At 42.1% G+C, this 18,469-nt stretch overlaps 1 protein-coding gene across 1 annotated transcript in view; it reads right to left on the reverse strand.

Moving 5' to 3' along the window:
* TEDC1 (tubulin epsilon and delta complex 1) overlaps window positions 1-18,469 on the reverse strand; it is an 82,903-nt gene that overhangs the window by 49,240 nt on the left and 15,194 nt on the right. The window contains exons 4-5 of the mRNA XM_063345054.1: window positions 9,886-10,056; window positions 2,837-2,935 (exon numbers count right to left, since the gene is read on the reverse strand). Coding sequence (XP_063201124.1) covers window positions 2,837-2,935; window positions 9,886-10,056 — 270 coding nt within the window. The remainder of the gene's footprint in view (window positions 1-2,836; window positions 2,936-9,885; window positions 10,057-18,469) is intronic.

Raw genomic sequence — 18,469 nt, forward strand, 5'->3', positions numbered from 1 at the left:
TAAACATGTCTTGTTTTATTACAGGTCAGAGCAACTTATCTCTTGGGATATTTTTGATGAAAATGAACTCTAGGCTTTAGAAAAAACAGCCCAATGTCCTTTCTGCGATAGCTAATTTTTGACACTTCGATCCACTTTGCATTTCTACCCTTTGATGGATGCCTAACATGAGAAGGAATTCATAACACCATCCACCAAGAGGGGTGCATTACAGTAAGACATATTGATGTGCTTGCTCTTTTTATTGATCCATGCAGCAGGTTGTTATTTGAGGTAACATTAAGAGAAATGTCACATTACTTAAAGAGAAAAAATTATTTCACAGTTTTGGGAAAAAAACATTTGGCAAAATGCTGCCATCTGCACCAATATTTGAAAACCAAGCTATTCAAATATGCATAATTTACTTAATCTTATCAAGATATTTGAAAATTAGAGGGGTTTTACTACATTTTCCAAAGAAACATCACTTTGCATACAGAATATGATATCCATCTAGAAAACTGACACTTGAAACAGCCTTGCCTTTTCAAGTCCATACCACCTCATTATACCAGGTTCTTCATACATAGTGAGCATATGACTTCTGGAAGTTGCTTTTGGAAAATAAGGATGAAGGGAGACAAAAACTACAAAGATGGCTCAAATGATGACAATAAGAATTTTAAATCTCTCGAAAATATGTATACTAAAGAGTTGTGATGATTTCCTGCAATTTTTCCTGTTTATTTTAGAATCAGGCACAAGAGAGCAGCTTAGAGGAACCCCTTTTCTTGAAGAGTTTCAGGAGGTTAAGAATTTCAAAGCTGATTATGCTGACAAACAATTCCAATTTTGGAGCAGTCCAAGCAGCACGTGACATAAGAAAATAACTGTCTTATGCACTGGAGCCTGTTTGGGATTGCACCTGTTAGAGCCCAGAAACTGGAGACGGAGACCACGGCCACCCACAGTTTATTTGAAGAAAACATCTTCTGCCACCCTGCCTGTGTCAGTGATCACCCTTGTTTTGGAGGGGTGTCCCTTGTTTCATCTATTTGCTGTTTAAGCCTGGAAAAGGTGGAATGAAGCCTCCGCAGATTTTAACTAAGCAACATAGCTGCCCACTAAGCCTTCTTTACTACAGCACTTTACCTAACCACAATGTTTAAAATACAAAAAGATTCTTTCAATTTTATCCTGAGCCTCCGCTGAACAGCACACCCGAACCAGACAGCGCTCAAGAAAGAAAACTCCTGGAATGATTCATTAATAGCACAGTCAAATCCAAATAGACTATGGTAGAGTATCATTAGACTTTACTGTAACAGATCAGTGACATATTCAGGGTAAGGCTTTGGAAAAAGATAGTTGGAAAGTCTTTCTACACCCCTGGAAGTTTCTAGTACCAGCCCAGCAGACCTTCCTGGACATTTGCTAAGCTCTGGAAGACTATAAAGTACAGGCTTCAGAGGACCGTGCTGCTGTGTGTTCCGAGCTGCTGAGCAAACCATAGGAGAGGGACTGTGAAGCAGAAATGGAAAAAAAAAAAAAAATCTCAAGCTGACTTAGCCATGTGCTCTAGAAAAACAATGCTTTTTCCAGGAAAATGTTCTAAACAGCTGAACCTCATCAAGAGACTGGACGTAAGCCGTTCCTCCAAGGAATGCTCAGTAATGAAAGATTAACGTGCACTTTACTTTTGGGGTTTTGAACATAAGACTATCTCCCACCTTCAAATCTATTTTTCTGAATATCTTTGTACGCGGTATTTACAACGACCACTTCTGTTCTTAAGGTAGCAGCAGAAAGAATATCTTCTTTGAGTAAACAGATTTGGATAGACTGCAGAAATTTGCCAAATATTGATTTTGTTAGGGCTGCGCTTAAAATTTCAATCTTGTTTCAGTTTCAAGTAGAATGAAACTTTACAAACTGATTTGTAAAACAAATGTATTATATTACATTAAAACGTGTGAATTGTACTAGTTCAAATAATAAACTGAAACATCTATGAAAAGTGAGTATTTGAGAGCAGCAGAAATACATAATTAAGGCTAAAACAGTACAGTAGGAAAAATGTTGTGTCCTTGGACGTTCTGTCTGAACACATAAGGAAACACTATTTTACTGTGAGAATGACTGCGCATGAAGCAGATCACCCAGAGAAGCTGTGGAGTCTCCATCCTTGGAGATGTTAAAAAAAAGCAAACTATCTGGCCATGGTCATGGGCAGCCTGCTCTAGGTGACTCTGCTTGAGCAGGGGGGTTGGACCAGATGACCTCCAGAGGTCTCTTCCAACCTCAACCATTCTATGCTTCTAAAATACTTCTCAAAAATAAAGTCCCTTACTACCATCCAAAAAGGTAGTCAACTCGTACAATTTCTGGAACTAGTGAATGCTAGCATCAGATGTGCTTTGGTTCCCCTGGAGAGATGAATCAGATCTCTCCACGTTCTCACTGTCAACCCACTCAGGCAAGGTCACAGGCAGACACTCTGCCTGCCTCGCGCAGATGTGCTTACTGGTAGTGTACAACAGCAGTCAGCCAACCCATCTAGAATGTTTTAGTCTACAAGCCTTTTCTTCAGTGGCACTTTCAGTCAAGTCTCTCCCCACTCCCTGACTACCAGTTTTTAACAAAATTTAGCCTAATACCTTTGCATCTATGTTTTATCAAACTGGAAGAAACCATTTGTTGAATACAAGTTATAAGTGAGGAAACTGACAATTCAAAATAGAAGCCCTTATTTCTGTTGGAAACCAAGTTAAAAACATGTTGCATGGTGTGCAGCTGCTGAGCAATGTTTGTGTAAAGCATCCTATGCATCCAAGAATTACAGCTGAAGCATTACCTGCTTGTAGTTCTCCGGTTGCCTAACGAGATCCGTTTCTGTGGCAGAAAAATGGCCAAGGATCTGGTCCATATGAGAGCCACTAGTGAATAAATGGATCTGGAATAGATTAAATGAAAAGATATTTGTCAGTACAAGGGCCAGATCATTAACAGCATCATTAGCTACCCTCTAAATGGCTGCGTGGATTGAAATGGTGATGTGAACCAGCGGTTACAAGCCCATTCCCAATGGACAAGCACAAGTGTAACTACTACCACCAAAACAGACCTTTTTAAAACAGCCTGCAGGAAATGATGATCGCTCAGCACAATCATCTCACAAAATGGTCCATCTGCCAGTGCTACCACAACCACATGCAGGAATTGCTACTGCTGCCGTCACAGTAAAACTGAAAGATTTCTCTCTTCATCCTGTCTTAGTGCCTTTTTCCTTACACTACACACTCTCTTGTGCATACCACGAAAGGAAAAAACATTTACACAGATAGCAGAACTCTTAACAGAGGTAAAGGATACCCTCAGCACAATTTTTGATTTCTTCTTTTAAAGCAGAAAATGCTACCCAGTCACAGTAAGTTTCTCTTTTGCTGCTATATATTGTTGCCTTTTGCTTACTGGGACCTTGTCCCAGCTGTGCTGGTGATGGTATCATCAATTACTTGGCGAAGAAGCTTCCCAAGTTAGTCAAGGGAACAATAAAAAGCAATTCCTCCTATTCAGAGCTGATCCCTTTGTTACTGTAATAACTGCAGCTGCCAAACAAGATAGCAGTGCACATTTGTCAGACAATCGCTCATATTTCATTAATATTTCTGCCAGAAGACAGAGAATGTTTCCTGCTTTTCTTCCTTTATTCTAATATGAACTTTATCATACACTTGGGTATTGACAACTATTTTAAACTTGACAGGCACTGGGTAATTATCAACCCTTCCCTGAAACTTCAGAATATTTTAGCGTTCCTTTCCCAAAACTCACTTCTGGTGACAACCATCTGTCACATGTGCAGAGCTATGTGAGTTTAAAAATAAAAAAGCACCTCCCCACACAATGTTCTTCCTTTCTACTTGCCTCTCCTCTCCCTGCTGCATTCTTGTGTAACTCTGGATGCCAAACCTTTGGGCCTCCAGCACCAGCGATGCATTTCAGCCCGTCTTCAAAAGAATGTTGCGGCAGCATCACCAGCTTAAGCTCAAAACAAATACTCTAAAGCTGTAACAATAGAGGAATAAGGTGTTCCCCTGAGACCAGACTAGATGGGTATTGGAATAATCCAGTATTTGTAACTGGAATAATCCAGCATTTGTATTTTTGCTTTTACAATCTGTTATTGATAACCCCAACATACCGAAGATGAGAGAAGGCTTAAAGAGGGAAACAGTATGAAAGTAAAAGCAGCAGGTGAGCCGGGGAGAGACAGAGCATGTGTAGCTGTTGTGAACGGCCCCGAGATGGACTGAGGAGGTGGCAGGTCTCATTTAACCTTACACCAACCTTTGCGTGAGAGTACAGGCACAGCACCCACAAAGCATCACTTCTGGGGAGCTCCCAGTACCAATTCCTAAACGCCTAGGCACCCTGCAAGGGAGCTCAGCCTGTCTAATTCACCTAAGAGAAGATGAAAAGTTTCCTAGTTCACTCACACCTGCACTAGAGGAAAAACTTCTACCGCATTAAAGACTGCCTACTGAGATCTAGTGGCAAATTCACTTCAGGAAAAAAACCAAAGATTTTTCAAACCAAATATCTCAAGACCAAAAAAAAAAAAAAAGATGTAATTAACCAATGTAGTAATTTACAGAGTAACATGATAGATTCTTCATGCCAAGATACAGATGCATCTAACAATTGCAGTTTAGCTCACTCATCAATTACTGACAATGGGGTAATCACCCAGCACCAGTCTCTGCCCTCCGTTATTCAGAGATCAAGACTTTGTCCTTGTCCCTTTACTCTGTTACTACAACATCAGATATATAGATACAACCAACGCGCTGTAATAATACCTTATTTCATATTGATTGTCTTAGAAGAGGCACAAGAAACCATTCCGTTCATAGGAGGTATTTCCCAGGGCTGCTCTGCATTCTTACTGACAGAATAAAACACCTCCTATTGCAGTCTCCCAGCATATTACAGCCATTATTGTCATTCCACCATGATCTGATACTGCCAATTATGTTAAACTCCTCGTCTATCATGAAGACTCCAACTTAACATAATTTTAGTCCTACGAACTTATACGCATATCCATAATCATATGTTCACCTGCTTAACAGAATTCACCTCTGAACCCAATCCAACCTTTCCTGTGTTTCAGGTGTGATTTCTGTCCTAGTCTTTAGTGGATGGAGGGCAGCTGAAAACACCCACGGGAAATCCATCGGTTTTGCAGAAACTCACTTATTCCGCTATTTCTTTTCACAGGCTGATTGTGGCAGAGTGCATTTAACAGGCCCAAAAAACAATGCCGGTTTTAATCCACTTAGGTTCCCACCTGTTTTTCTGAAACCATGCAAGGTTTCTCATTCACATTTTTTAAGTCAAAGCGGTAATTCAAAGCCTAACTAAGACCAGCTCCTCTCCCCTATGAATTCAAGAGGGATCAAAAACCAGGCAGACAGATATTCCTCTGGCACTTGACAGAAAGAGGAAGAAACTGAACAGAAAGAACCAAGAGGGTGTGTCTTAACACGGTAATTTATCCTTCACGCTTCCATATATTTGAAGGTATACCAGGTAAATATGTACCACTGAGAATTTCGAGGGAATTATAATGGTGTTACTATATTATACTTTCAAAGCAGGCCAACCTGTCCGTGTTGAGAAGCCATTATAATATTATTCAACAGCTCATAGCCTCAGGCTGCAAAATTCCTCAGCAACAGAGAAGTTAAGATTTCCCTGAGGAAGTTTTTCCTCCTACAGCAGGACATGTGTAAGCTTCAACATGCCTTCTGGGAGCTGAAGTCGCTGAAAAGCAGCTCATCAGAAGAGCTAGCAAAGAGGAACAGCCAGTTAGGCCACCTAACAAGCAATTCCCAACACGACTGGCTGCAGCTCCAGAGAGGCTTCTCTCTCCAGTAACCTACACTGGTTACTGCAGGACTTCATACTATCAACCTGAAGTGGCTGCGGGCAGGACAGGGTAGATGGGAACACCAGCAATCACAGACTCACAGAATGGTAGGGGTTGGAAGGGACCTCTGGAGATCACCCAGTCCAACCCCCTGCCAGAGCAGGGTCACCCAGAGCAGGTGGCACAGGAACACGTCCAGGCGGGTTTGGAATGTCTCCAGAGACGGAGACTCCACCACCTCTCTGGGCAGCCTGTGCCAGGGCTCTGCCACCCTCAAAGGAAAGAAGGTCCTCCTCACATTGAGATGGAACTTCCTATGGTCAAGTTTGTGCCCGTTATCCCTTGTCCTGTCCCTGGGCACCACTGAGAAGAGCCTCCTGACACCCACCCTTTATGTATTGGTAAGCATTGATAAGATCCCCCCTCAGTGATCTTTTTTCCAGACTGAAGAGACCCAAATCCCTCAGCCTTTCTTCATAAAAGAGATGTTCCAGTCCCCGAATCATCTTGGTAGCCCTTGAAGCCCAATCACTTTAAGTTATCAGTTGTGTGCTTTGGAGAAAGAAGAGCCATTAATTTTTGCCTGTTTCCCCCTCATATTTCCCTCCTACTGCTCCCTTTCCCTTTCTTCAGGCAGTACAGTACTATTTCATTAAGACATGAGTCATCACTTGTAACCTGAAGGTACATGTCCCTGATCACCCAAGTGATTCAGAAATTTTTCCACAAAATCATAGAAATTGAAAAGACCTTTGGAGGTCCTAAGTCCTACCTCCTGCTCTAACCAGGACTGTTGCCAACATCACTTTGTGAGTCTTGGAAACCTCTGAGGATGGAGACCATTCAGCGTCTCTGGTGACCTGCTCCAATGCTACCCATCATCCCAGAGAAGCTTTTCCTAATACACCTGAACCTTCCACACTATCATCAGTGGCTCCTTCCCCTTTGTCTTCTGCTACTGCTGTGAAGACGATGGAACCATCTTTGTAACCACCCACCAAATCGCTGAAGGCAGCCATTAGGTAACCTCCTCCTCAGCCTCCTCTCCACCAGAACAAACAAGCCCAACTCCCTCAACCTCTTCTTGGAGGTCATGCCCAACTCAGCTAGTCCTTGACTATCTGGGTAGCCTCTTGCTGGATCTTCTACGTACAATTCTTACTTCCAGTAGCAATATCCATAACTTAAAAAATACAGAGTGGAAAAGCAGTCATCGCCTGAATAAGAACATATTTTTCAAGTGTGATGTTTTTTTCTCAGAAAGCCCCCAATAGAGAATATGGTATTTTAGAGCCCGTGTGAGTCACAGAACGAAATCTGTGGAAGTGTCGCCGCTACTTGGCAAAAATTATAGCTCGTGATCAGCAGTAAATAAGACTGTTCCGCAGTTGAGATACATAACCTGTTAAGTTATTAAACAGAGAGAATAAAAGCCATAATTATCATTTTGTAGAGAAAACCCTCTGTAAATCTGTCAACATAATTAAAAAACATAACACTCATTAGCCTCTTGCATACTGTGTTTGTGGTTTATATGAGAAAAGCAGCAGCTTGTATAGAGGTCATATTGGGTCAGCTCGGTCTTCTAACACGTAGCAGACTGGTTTAAAAGTTTTAAAATTAATGCACCAGCACAGCCACAATTTCTCTATAAAGAGTCAGGAAATACCAATTATTGTTTATGCAGCTGTTAAGTTGTATAAGTATGTTATATTTTGTGTTACTGTAAATGTTAACATTAATGTGGCACTGTAATGAAGTCCCTTCCAAAGTCACTTTTGCCTTTCAATTTTCCTGCCTTTAATTCAGGCTAAAATATAAATCAGAGCACTGCACTTTATTACAGCTCTGAACAGAACTCCTACAGTTGCACATATGTATTTGAGTATGTATAATATCAATCTGTGATCATATATGCGGGAGCTGGGGCTCCAATCTATCCTCCTATGTATCATATTGATGATGGCAGCCCTCTACATACACTGCAGAGCATAGTCAGAATCATAGAATGTATTGGGTTGGACAGCACCTTTAAAGGCCATCCAGTCCAACCCCCCTGCAATGAGCAGGGACATCTTCAACTACATCAGGTTGCTCAGAGCCTCATCAAGCCTGGCCTTGAATGTCTCCGGGGATGGGGCCTCCACCACCTCTCTGGGCAACCTGGGCCAGTGTCATCACCAGCACTGCTTACCGCTTTCAATTTTGTCCAGCTATGACAGTTGGAGAAGATAGTAATGGTAGCTTTGGGAAACTGGATGAACAGAGAAACATTCTCCCTGCTGCTTATTCTTCCAGATTCTGGAAATCGTGGTCCAGGGAACTGCAGCATAACCCATGTCTTGTATTTGTCTGACTGTAACAATCATAACTTTAGCAAACATTTTTCCTCGGACAACCACAGGGGGGAAAAGAAGTCCAAGTTTATTTCAAAGTACAGTCTCCACAGGGGGTCATAATCTCCCCTGTCAACAAGTTTAGCATGTTGCCCAAGCAGCACATCTCTTCATCCTTTCAGTGCCTGACCTGGACCACTGAGAGTGTCTATGTTTGTACACGAGGGCCCAGGTTCGACCTGCTCTTAATTCTTCCTTGGTCTCATTAACCGCAAGCTGAGGTATTGAAGCTGCCTAATGATTTGTTACTGACAAGTACTACATAAATCAGAGAACTGATGATGAGATACGGAGATATTTGCTTCACCTACTATAAAAATCAGCATACCTTAAATAGAGGTAGCTTATCAAGGGGAGAAGATGCCAATCATTTCATTTGAGTTTTATATCACTAAGCCACCTCTCCCAATAGCATCACTGTGTGTAATCTCAGCGCAAAAGCCGAGGACCGCACCTGCACTTATGGTGAATTGCTGTCTTAGTTCCCAGATCAGGAAAGCACATTCACAGCAGGCAATGAGAAGCAAAAAAGTTATTTTAGATGCTGCACACACAGCACCTGATTTTTCCCTAGGGCTGTCAATCAGGCATCTTCCCTAGCAATCAATTCATGTAAAGAGCAAAATGTAACCTCATTACAGTTTTCAGCATTGCTCTGTCAGACATGGGATTAAAACCAAGAAGGCATCTTCATTCAAAACCCTCTTGTTCCGATTCTGACAACTTTCTGATAAATGTTGCTCTTTGAGGAGAAATTTCTCAAAACTGTTCTTAGTCTCAAAAGGTTTTCTGTGAAGGTTCTGGGTACAATACCAAGAGGTTCCATACAAGTTACCTGAAGAGATATGAATGGAGAAAGAGGGCCTATTTCTGAATAACTTTTAGGACTATCTTTAGAACCATTTATTTTTTTTAAATTTGTCTCTGCAGTCACTGCCACTATCAACTTTGGGACTGCAGGCTGTTTCCATCCTATGCAGACATGATGCTCCCAGATGTCTGTGATTTTCAGACAGGCATGTTAACATTGTTCATAAATGGGAACAGAACTGGAATCTTAGCAATAGAGAGACTGCTATTGATTCCTGATGTAAAAGCAGGTAGATTTTGTGTTCTGCTCAGATGTTCCCTAGTACTTCAGAAAGGGAAACTGCATTTTATTTTGCTGCTATTACTTCCAACATCCATGTTCAATATTTTGAATCCACATTTCCAAGAGCTTATAATTCTGAATCACTACTTCTTATCTGTGGGACCAGCATGCTCTGTGTTGCTTCTACTGGACGTTTTCTGAGAAAAATGGAGACAGCGTATGGTTGCAGAAGTGACTAATGTGTCAACCTGCAAGAGAGACTTTTATACAACAATTATACCCTTACGAACACTGTGCATACTTTATTTTCTCATGGTTCTGCCCCGCTGGGGAAAGGTGGGGGTATCTATTTAGAGTAATTCACCCTTACCTACAGAAAATGCAGAACTAGCAAACAAGAATAATTTGTACATTTAGCACTAGCTGACAAGGCTTTTAAATAATAAACAATGCCATACTGAGTTAGAAGAATCATTTACCTTGTGCAAAAGTTTGCATTGCTCTTGGTGCTGAGCATGCAAACTCCGCCACTGGAACCTTAGCCTCCCATTTAGCCACTGAAGGTATCGAACATCTATTCTGTCTCCGAGCGCATATTCAGGTACCATTTCAGTTGTGCTTTTCTGGCTGTTAGGCAGAGCATCTTCACACTAAAAGCAGAATCGAACAGCAAAATGTTTTCAGTTAGCTTCAGCACTTTCAAATCATTCAGCAATGAAGAACATACAAGGCAAATAGGCCAAAGAGGAAAAAAATGCCCAAAAAAGGAAGGAAGTTCCAGCAGTAGAAAGAAATTGTAATCTTTTAGAATACAGGACTGGGAACAGCCTAAACAAGTACGGAAGTCTGGAACAAATATCAGCTTTTCAGCTATGACGTGCTGAGCTCTCTCCTCTCCTGTCTTTCATTTTCCATACCCAGGAAGACACAGTGTTCCTGACACAGCAAGCATGTTCTTTACCCAGATGGGGGTGGGGGTGAGGGGAATCACGTTTTGACTAGATTCTAATAAGTCAAAGAACATAAAAAACAGACTTAGCACCTCCAGCGTCTTCCCAAAAGTGCTGCAAGCTGTATTTGGTGACCCCATTTTGTAAATCAATGCCTTATATAGAGACAAAACTGTGGGCCTGTGCTTACTCAGATATTTTCTTTTCTCCATCCAGCATTTCCCTTCTTGCAGGATAGAGGAAAAGAAACAATCATTCAGCTGACATTGGCCAGGAGTCCACAGAGCCGCTCCCAGCTACAGTTGCACCACCTGTCTTCCCTTGTTTTGCCTTTCTCTAGAGCAATTGGGAAAGAAGGGAGAAGCTAAAAGTTTCCTTTTGTTCATCCTGTCCCAGTTTCCTTCTGCCGCAGGAAAAAAAAAAAAAAAAAACACAAAAACCCCACAAAAAAAACCCAACAAGTACCACCTTCATCTTCTGGATGAAATTTCTCCTTGGCTAATGGTATAAAGCAAGACAGACATTTCTGTCCTGTCTCTTTTGCAAGGAACAAGGAGGGAATTCTGCCTCCCCAGCCTCTTGCACAAAGAGATCATTCACATTTACAACGGATCTCTCTCTCCGTTTTCAGCTAAGACTCCTGCAGATTGCAAATTAAAAAGGGAGGAAGACACGGGTTGTTTTACTTATGATGCCAGTAACGTCACTTAAAGTAAGGCTGAGCTGTCACCTTCATACAGCCTATAGAAAGTACATACAATAAACACAGTCCGTAATTCCCCATTTTTTACTACAGCATATCATAAGAAGTAGAAATAACACAGAACCGCAAAGGCCTCGATATTCAGAACGCAGGTTCGCCAGCTAAAAGTGTCCTTCAGTTGTTGGATTCTCAAGACATTTCTTTAAAGTGGAAATATAAAAAGCCTACTTCAAACACTACTGTTTTCAAGAAAACACTTAAGCAGATATTTGGACCCATGCATGGACCTTGATGGTATTTAAACATATGTGCTTCCCTGCTTCACAGACTTCCATGTTCAATAAAATTTTATAAAGATTTCAGTTGGCAGGCAAAGCTTGAATGTAATTTCAATTTGGATCCTAAACTAAAAATGCAAACTGTAAGACGAAGAGAGCTTAATCTTGCCTTAAATGCAGATTTCAGCAGAGGTGTATCTATAACCGTGATCAAATAACCCCCTAGTGCTTGTTTTAACCTAAATATCACCTCAGTTGACAGGACCTCTAATAGAATGAGTGTTCATACTGTTTATAAGCACAAAAATGCTGTTCTGGTCACATAACAAAAGGTATCGAGATTAAAAGTTTTTTTCCCTTTGCTCCGTGGCTCAGATAAATGCAAGCTATAAATCATAGGGGCGCAGGGCTGGTAAAGGGCTTTTCCTTTTAAAGGCACAGATCCATCTTTAAAATAAAAAAGACAATATCTCCTTGATGCCAAGTGCAATGTCACTCTTTTTCCTCAGATGCCTCCAGCACCGTGTCCCTAGATCAAATGCCACCGTGTCCTAGGGCGCTGCAGTCCTAGCTAAGCACCTTCATGGTTCAGATTGCCTTGCCCCCAGCAGGAGAGCTTTCTGGACTATGAAACTGTAAAGATACGATTGCCAAGTTGTCCATAAAGCACGATGAGCCAAGCAATTGGATATTAGTCACTACAGCAGAGAAAACGCATGTGTAAACAACATTAAAACACTTCACGTAAACAGCCAGAAAGCTGCAAGGCCAAAGACAGACCTGGGACTCCCAGATTAAAATCTGCATTTTCCATAATTTACAGTTCAATTCCAACTTCCCTGGTTAGAGGGTTCAGAACAGCACAAATACTGCTCTCCTGGGGATTCATTTCAGGAGGGAATGGCATTAGACTCGATTGCTTTGGCAGTACAGTGACAAACACCATGCAGAGCTAATTTTATTGTAGAAACCTGCCTTATTAATATTAAAATAAGGAAGCCAGCCAATGCATTTTTTAAACAGGATCTCTCTATTATTTATTTCACAAACTGCACAAAAAATTTACTTTTCCTACGAAATACTTAGCCTGGCATAAAGTAAACAAGGTAAAAAAATAAAAGGTCTTACATGTTATACTGTGACCTCAATTTCTAGTCCCATCTTTACAATCTAAGACTATTTACTGCTCTCCCAGTGGGAGAAAAATCACTAAAATACCAGCCCAAGCTACAGCCTTTGCTTTAAATATCACTGTGAATTTATCTAATCTATACAGCAATATGGGTACACACCTACATTCACTTCTGAGATACAGAAGTGCATGTTATTTAGTCGAAGTCATAAAGAGAGCAGCCAAAACAACTACCTAGGGCTCTCAATGGCCTCCTCGCGCTTGGAATGCTCCACACCAGCTCTGGAAGAGATAATTTCATAGCCACTTACCAGAAAAGCTTCTTGCTTGTAAGCTGTTTGCTGCAATTAATGGTTCTCTCTGATTCTGAGAAGGGAGGCACATGGACTCCAGCTACAGAACAATGCCAGAGGCTTGCAGTACAAAAGCCACATCAACACGTAGTGATACCCTCATTGCAGTGTCAGAGTCTCTTCCCATTGCACTGGTGATATCGGAGCTAGTCTTGTCAAACTGGACGATGTGGACTCGACAGAGCATCTGTTATCAGCATAACTTAAGCAGAAGCCAGAATGAAGCCCCTCAATTCCACTCCCACTGTCACTCACGCCAAATGAGCCTTTCTGCCCTAAAAGCGGACAGTATTGCTGTTAGAAGATCTCAATATCCATTTATTGGCAAGGCTCAGAAAAGTAAGCACAACCCTGATGAAGGTGACGTGCATATATTTACATGAACTCTCTTTGTGCCAATTCCAGAGCTATCAGCCTGCCTGCACTTAGGCAGAACTTAAACCCAGCTCTCCTGTGGTAAAAGATCCAGGCAAATAACGAGCTACGCCCCATAATAAATACACATTCCAGGACACCACGCATCACCATCCCAACTAAGGTAGCTCACAAACTACAGAACCTACCCCAAGCTTATAAATGTATCTCTGGCTTAGTCAGAGCTAAACACAGTTGATGTCCTAGGAGCACTTATTTAAAATTTCTGCAAGGCAGCCTAGAATTCAGCCTCCAACACCACATGTGTTTTGCTCTAAACATTTATCCCCAGGCTATTTCAAGTCCTATTGTTACGAAAAAAGATGCCAGATCGTTCTCAAAATGTGTGAATGTATTTGTGGTTAGACAATGCAGGAAGTGCAAAAAAAAGCCAACACAGTTCTCCTGCCACAAGTGCTCTGAGCAGACAAGTCAGATTCACGAAACACACTGAACTGAAAAAAGACATTCAATATAAAAGTACTCAGAGGAAAAGAATAAAGGGTGGGAGAAAGCAGTGTGAAAAAAGGCATGGTGATATATCAATTTTCATTCACGTTTCATACATCTGAGCAAACAACTTGCATGCCACTTGCTTAGAGAGAAATTAAAGATTAAGAAGTTTCAACTTTTAAAACAGAAATAAAGCTTTTCTTTTTGGCTTGAAATACAAAGCAATCCCATGTTCCTGAAAATTGAAGCGCAGTTCTACCAACAATGGATGGAGATAAATTAAACAAGTACGTCATCGTATAAATAGTTTATCAAAGAACAACATAAGCATCCTTGTGTTTGTAGACATGTGAGAAGGGAGCATTTTTTGCACTACTTGCTCCATTTGAGAATTTCAGTGACCTGGCACACAGTTGACCTTGCTCTGTTCGTGCACTTTGAATTAAACAAACTCCAAAAATTGTTTTAAAGCAAAATTCCTTGCAGATTCAGTGGCGATCCTGCAATATGCCACAAGCCGTACTGGAAAGAAAACCCTTTGTTGTGCAACTTCATCACACTTCTACACTTCCTGTACTTTCCCAATTCATGTAGGTATCTTAATGCTTATAAATTCTTACCTTAATAAATTTACTATGCCCTGTACACACAAAGGAAATGAAAAGGCCTGTGCTGCCTGCATTGCTGTAAAAGCAAGGCGATGGCAGGGATAGTTCCCCGAGAGATGCTCTTTTGCAACAAGGAGCTGCCACCTGTCGGTAAACAACAGACCCCAGCCGTCAGCGGCTCAGCCCCGGCACGCTGTGGCTTTTCCCAGGACATCTTCCAAATCTCTCCAAGGATCAGCTCTCTGCATCCGTATTTGGACGGCCAGCAAGCAGCTTGCTGCTCTTCCCGTGGACAAGCAGCCCTACCGGAACATGGATAAACACGTTTAACTCATGGATATGCATTAAGTCAATTCCCTGACATTAATCCTTGAGCAAAGCAAAATAAAGCACCCGCCAGTAAAAACCACTAACGCACGCTCCCACCCCTCTGCTCACTTTCACGTCAGTTAATCTGGGTCTAGAGAGAAACTATGTACTCTCACGTACTGCCCAAATCTTACCTACACTAAGCATGCAGCCTGGTATCACAAAGGTGGGAAAGAACGTATCTAAATCCCTCGCTGCAGGACTCAGGAAAGGCAAAGCAATCACATAAATCAAGCTAATAAAGTGCTTCTGCAGCTTTTACTGAGGGCTCGTTCTGAACCGCTCATAATTCAGACAACGGTTTTGATGTGACATAACATATGTTAACCTGTGTAATTACCGATCTTTAAACAGAGTGTAATTTTTTTTTCAAAATTAAACACCATAGCCAGAAATAACAGCATCAGACATGCTTTCCTAATTAATACAGCCATATATCTATCTGCAGGAGGGTAAAATGCAAAAAGGAACAATTTGAACAGATGAATGTGAAAGGGACAACACTATTTTCATTAACAGCACCATCAACAACACTAATTGGATTTCCTCCTAGACAAGGTAGGATCCAGATTAGATGCACACATGGAAAGATAGATGGTGTAAGAACCCTCTCCCACATGATGCACATACCAATTAAATATCCAGAAAATTGCACAGAAGAATGTGTTTTCCACAAACACTAGTGCTCACAACATAGAAGTTATGCTCATAGCATATTCAGCAATTAAAAAGAGGAAAATCTTATGATTCCGCAAGGCCTTTTAGCTTTTGAATTTCACTGCCTTTTGTAAAAATTGCTACTCACAACAGCACTCCCGAGAGCTCTGCTAGTATCCGATTGGCAAAGAGTGAAAAAAAGAAGGTGCTGAAGGACGACAGCAAATGTGAACACAGCTCCTACCCATCCCTGCCTTGTTTAGACAAGCCTGGCTGGCAGTAGCCACAGCCCTGAGGCACTAGGGCAAGTCAGTCCCTTATCCCACCCCTCCTCGCTCATTCAGGAGGTTACTTGAGAGCTCTGCAATACAGCAAAAGCACTATGCCTTTAACAGAGCCCAGCAGCAGCGCTTCATCTTTGGAGCTGCAAGGTCGAGGGTACCGCTTCCATCGAAAACAACATTTAAATCCCAAAGCTCACCACATCACGTATTCAGACAAAATGTGGAAACCAAATATACTAAAACCAAACCCGTGGCAGGGTGGACCTTAACTCACAGAGCAACGCGTGTTGCAGGGCTCAAGAAATGCAATACATATAGTGCCTTGCACTGCATTTCCTCCGCCTGCAGCTGCAGCCCAGCTTGCCTGCGTCCATTTTGCTCCACTGTGTCAAGTTGCTGGGCTGGGGGTAAGCAGTGAAGAGAGAAAGATGCAGCACGCTATATCAGCAGCAAACCTGGAGGCAAGAGGCCAACTGGAGAACAAAGAGTAACTGCCCTCCAGGAGAGGAGAGGCAGAGCTCTGCCATACACAGAAGGTCTACCGTGCCCTTCTTTGCACACTCCTTTTGTCCTCCTGAGGAAAAAAGCACTTTATTTCATAGAATCATAGAACATGTTGGGTTGGAAGGGACCTCTAAAGGGCATCTAGTCCAACCCCCCTGCAGTGAGCAGGGACATCTTCAACTAGATCAGGTTGCTCAGAGCCTCATCAAGCCTGGCCTTGAATATCTCCAGGGATGGGGCCTCCACCACCTCTCTGGGCAACCTGGGCCAGTGTCTCACCACCCTCAGTGTAAAGCACTTCTTCCTAATGTCTCATCTAAACCCACCCTGCTCTAGTTTCAAACCATTGCCCCTCATTCTATCGCTATATGCCCTTGCAAACAGCCCCTCTGTCTTTCCTGTAGCCCCCGTTAGGGACTGGAAGGGGCTCTAAGGTCTCCCTGGAGCCTTCTCTTCTCCAGGCTGAACAACCCCAACTCTCTCAGCCTGTCTTCATACGAGAAGTGCTTTCAAAAGATCCTCCAACGACAGCTAAACCCTGATCACTTGAAGTGGGACATCAAAAGCAGAGGATGTTCTCATTTAAATCAGAAGGCCGCAGAGCAAAGATAAATCAGAAGGTGCCAAAGGTACCAGCTGCTCCCTGCCACTGGAGGGCAGGAGAGGCAATAGAACATCTTAAAAATCCCTCGGTTTCCCCAGCAGACAGGGAAGGACCTCCCTGCACAGGATTTCCAAGTACAAAATATCAGTATGACCATGCTAAACCTTCTTATTAGCGTGCCAGTCCCCATCTTCCTCTCCTCACGTGAAAACTCACACTTGAGCCCGTGGGTAGAACCCCATCCAGAAGACATCAGCTGGAACATCAGGTTCAGGCATTACTGGAGAAACAGCGTCTCAATAACTTATAAGCCTTTCTGATCATTTCAGACTCCTCTTTTAGAGCATTTTACCTTGACATGCTGTCTAAAGAAAAAAAAAAAACCTTCTTAAAAATGTATTCACTGTGTTGGGCAAAAATAAATGTTATTAACCCCACATTTAGCAGTGCACCACAGGGAATTGTTTTTCATTGGGAAAAAGGTTCCATGCGAATTACAAAGCATGGAATTGAAAAAAAAAAAAACAAACCACACAAAAGATCAGAAGGAATAGCATATATATATGCACATGCAGAACGACAGGGAGACAATTTCAGCTGTCACCTGTAACTTGTGCCTTAACACACACACAAAAGAAGTATATTTCAAGAGTCCAAAGTGAAACGTGCTCCAGTTCTTGTATGGCAAAAACATATTCCTAATTTAATCACCTCTGACCACAAAATATGTTTTAGCCTACAAGCAATATGAGTAACTAAAGATGAAAATTAACACTTCAGGGTTTAATGGTTACCTATTCCAAAAGCAACTTTAAAAAGTGCAAAAGGCAGAAAAGCACAATTCAAGCCTTTTTCTCCCTTAGTTTCTGGCAGCAGAGGCTAATAGACCACAGGAGCCCAGTGAGCTCTGGAGGTCCGGCCCTGGTGCTACCCCAGCAGAGATGGTGTGGGGAGGGGTGCTGCACCCCCCCCCCCCCCGCCAAACACATCAGGCAAAGCAGCACTCCTCGCTGCCAAAAATGAGGCGAGGGAAATCCTGCAGGAGAAACTTTAGGGATCCTGCGCCTTCTGTTTCGGTTCCAGGGACAGCTTTTTAAAAAGCATTCCTTGGCAGCTACTGAGTATGGCAACAACAGTAGCAAAAAAGGGCAAAAAGATAAATGGTGAGAGTTAGTAGGAAGACAGGAGGACAAAGAGAATAGAAGTGTAAGCGCAGTGAACAAGGGAGGGAAATCAAAAAATGAACACTGACAGGCTAATATAGCCCATAAAGATCTGGAAAGTAATTATGCTTCTGAGTCAGAATCAATAGGTTAATAAAATTCCATTCTCCACCCCCTCTGTAATAGGTGAAGAGGGGAAAAACCCCAGAAAATTTATATTTACTGACACTAGTGCCAAAGTTTTCCTGGTTTTCTGCTGGGGGGAACATCAAGCTTGGCTGATACATTAACACTTTCCTCTAATAACATGGTTTATGGAACAGCAGTGACTCTCAACATTTCTATAAGAGCAAGGCATTTCAACAACAAGATTAGACCAAGCATAAGCCTTACGCTATATTGGAAGTAGCCAGCGAGCCAAGCTAGACCGTGACAAACAAAAGATTAATCAAATTGCAAACCTAAGAGTCAGAAGGCATGTTTAGTTTCATTTTTCCCCACCAGAAGTAATTAAACAAAGTTCACTTTGGCATGCCAGACAGACACGCATGAATTCCAACTATAATAGCCATAATGGCTCTATTTGTTGAT

The sequence above is a fragment of the Chroicocephalus ridibundus genome, chromosome 8 (genome assembly GCF_963924245.1).
Source record: "Chroicocephalus ridibundus chromosome 8, bChrRid1.1, whole genome shotgun sequence".
NCBI lineage: Eukaryota > Metazoa > Chordata > Aves > Charadriiformes > Laridae > Chroicocephalus > Chroicocephalus ridibundus.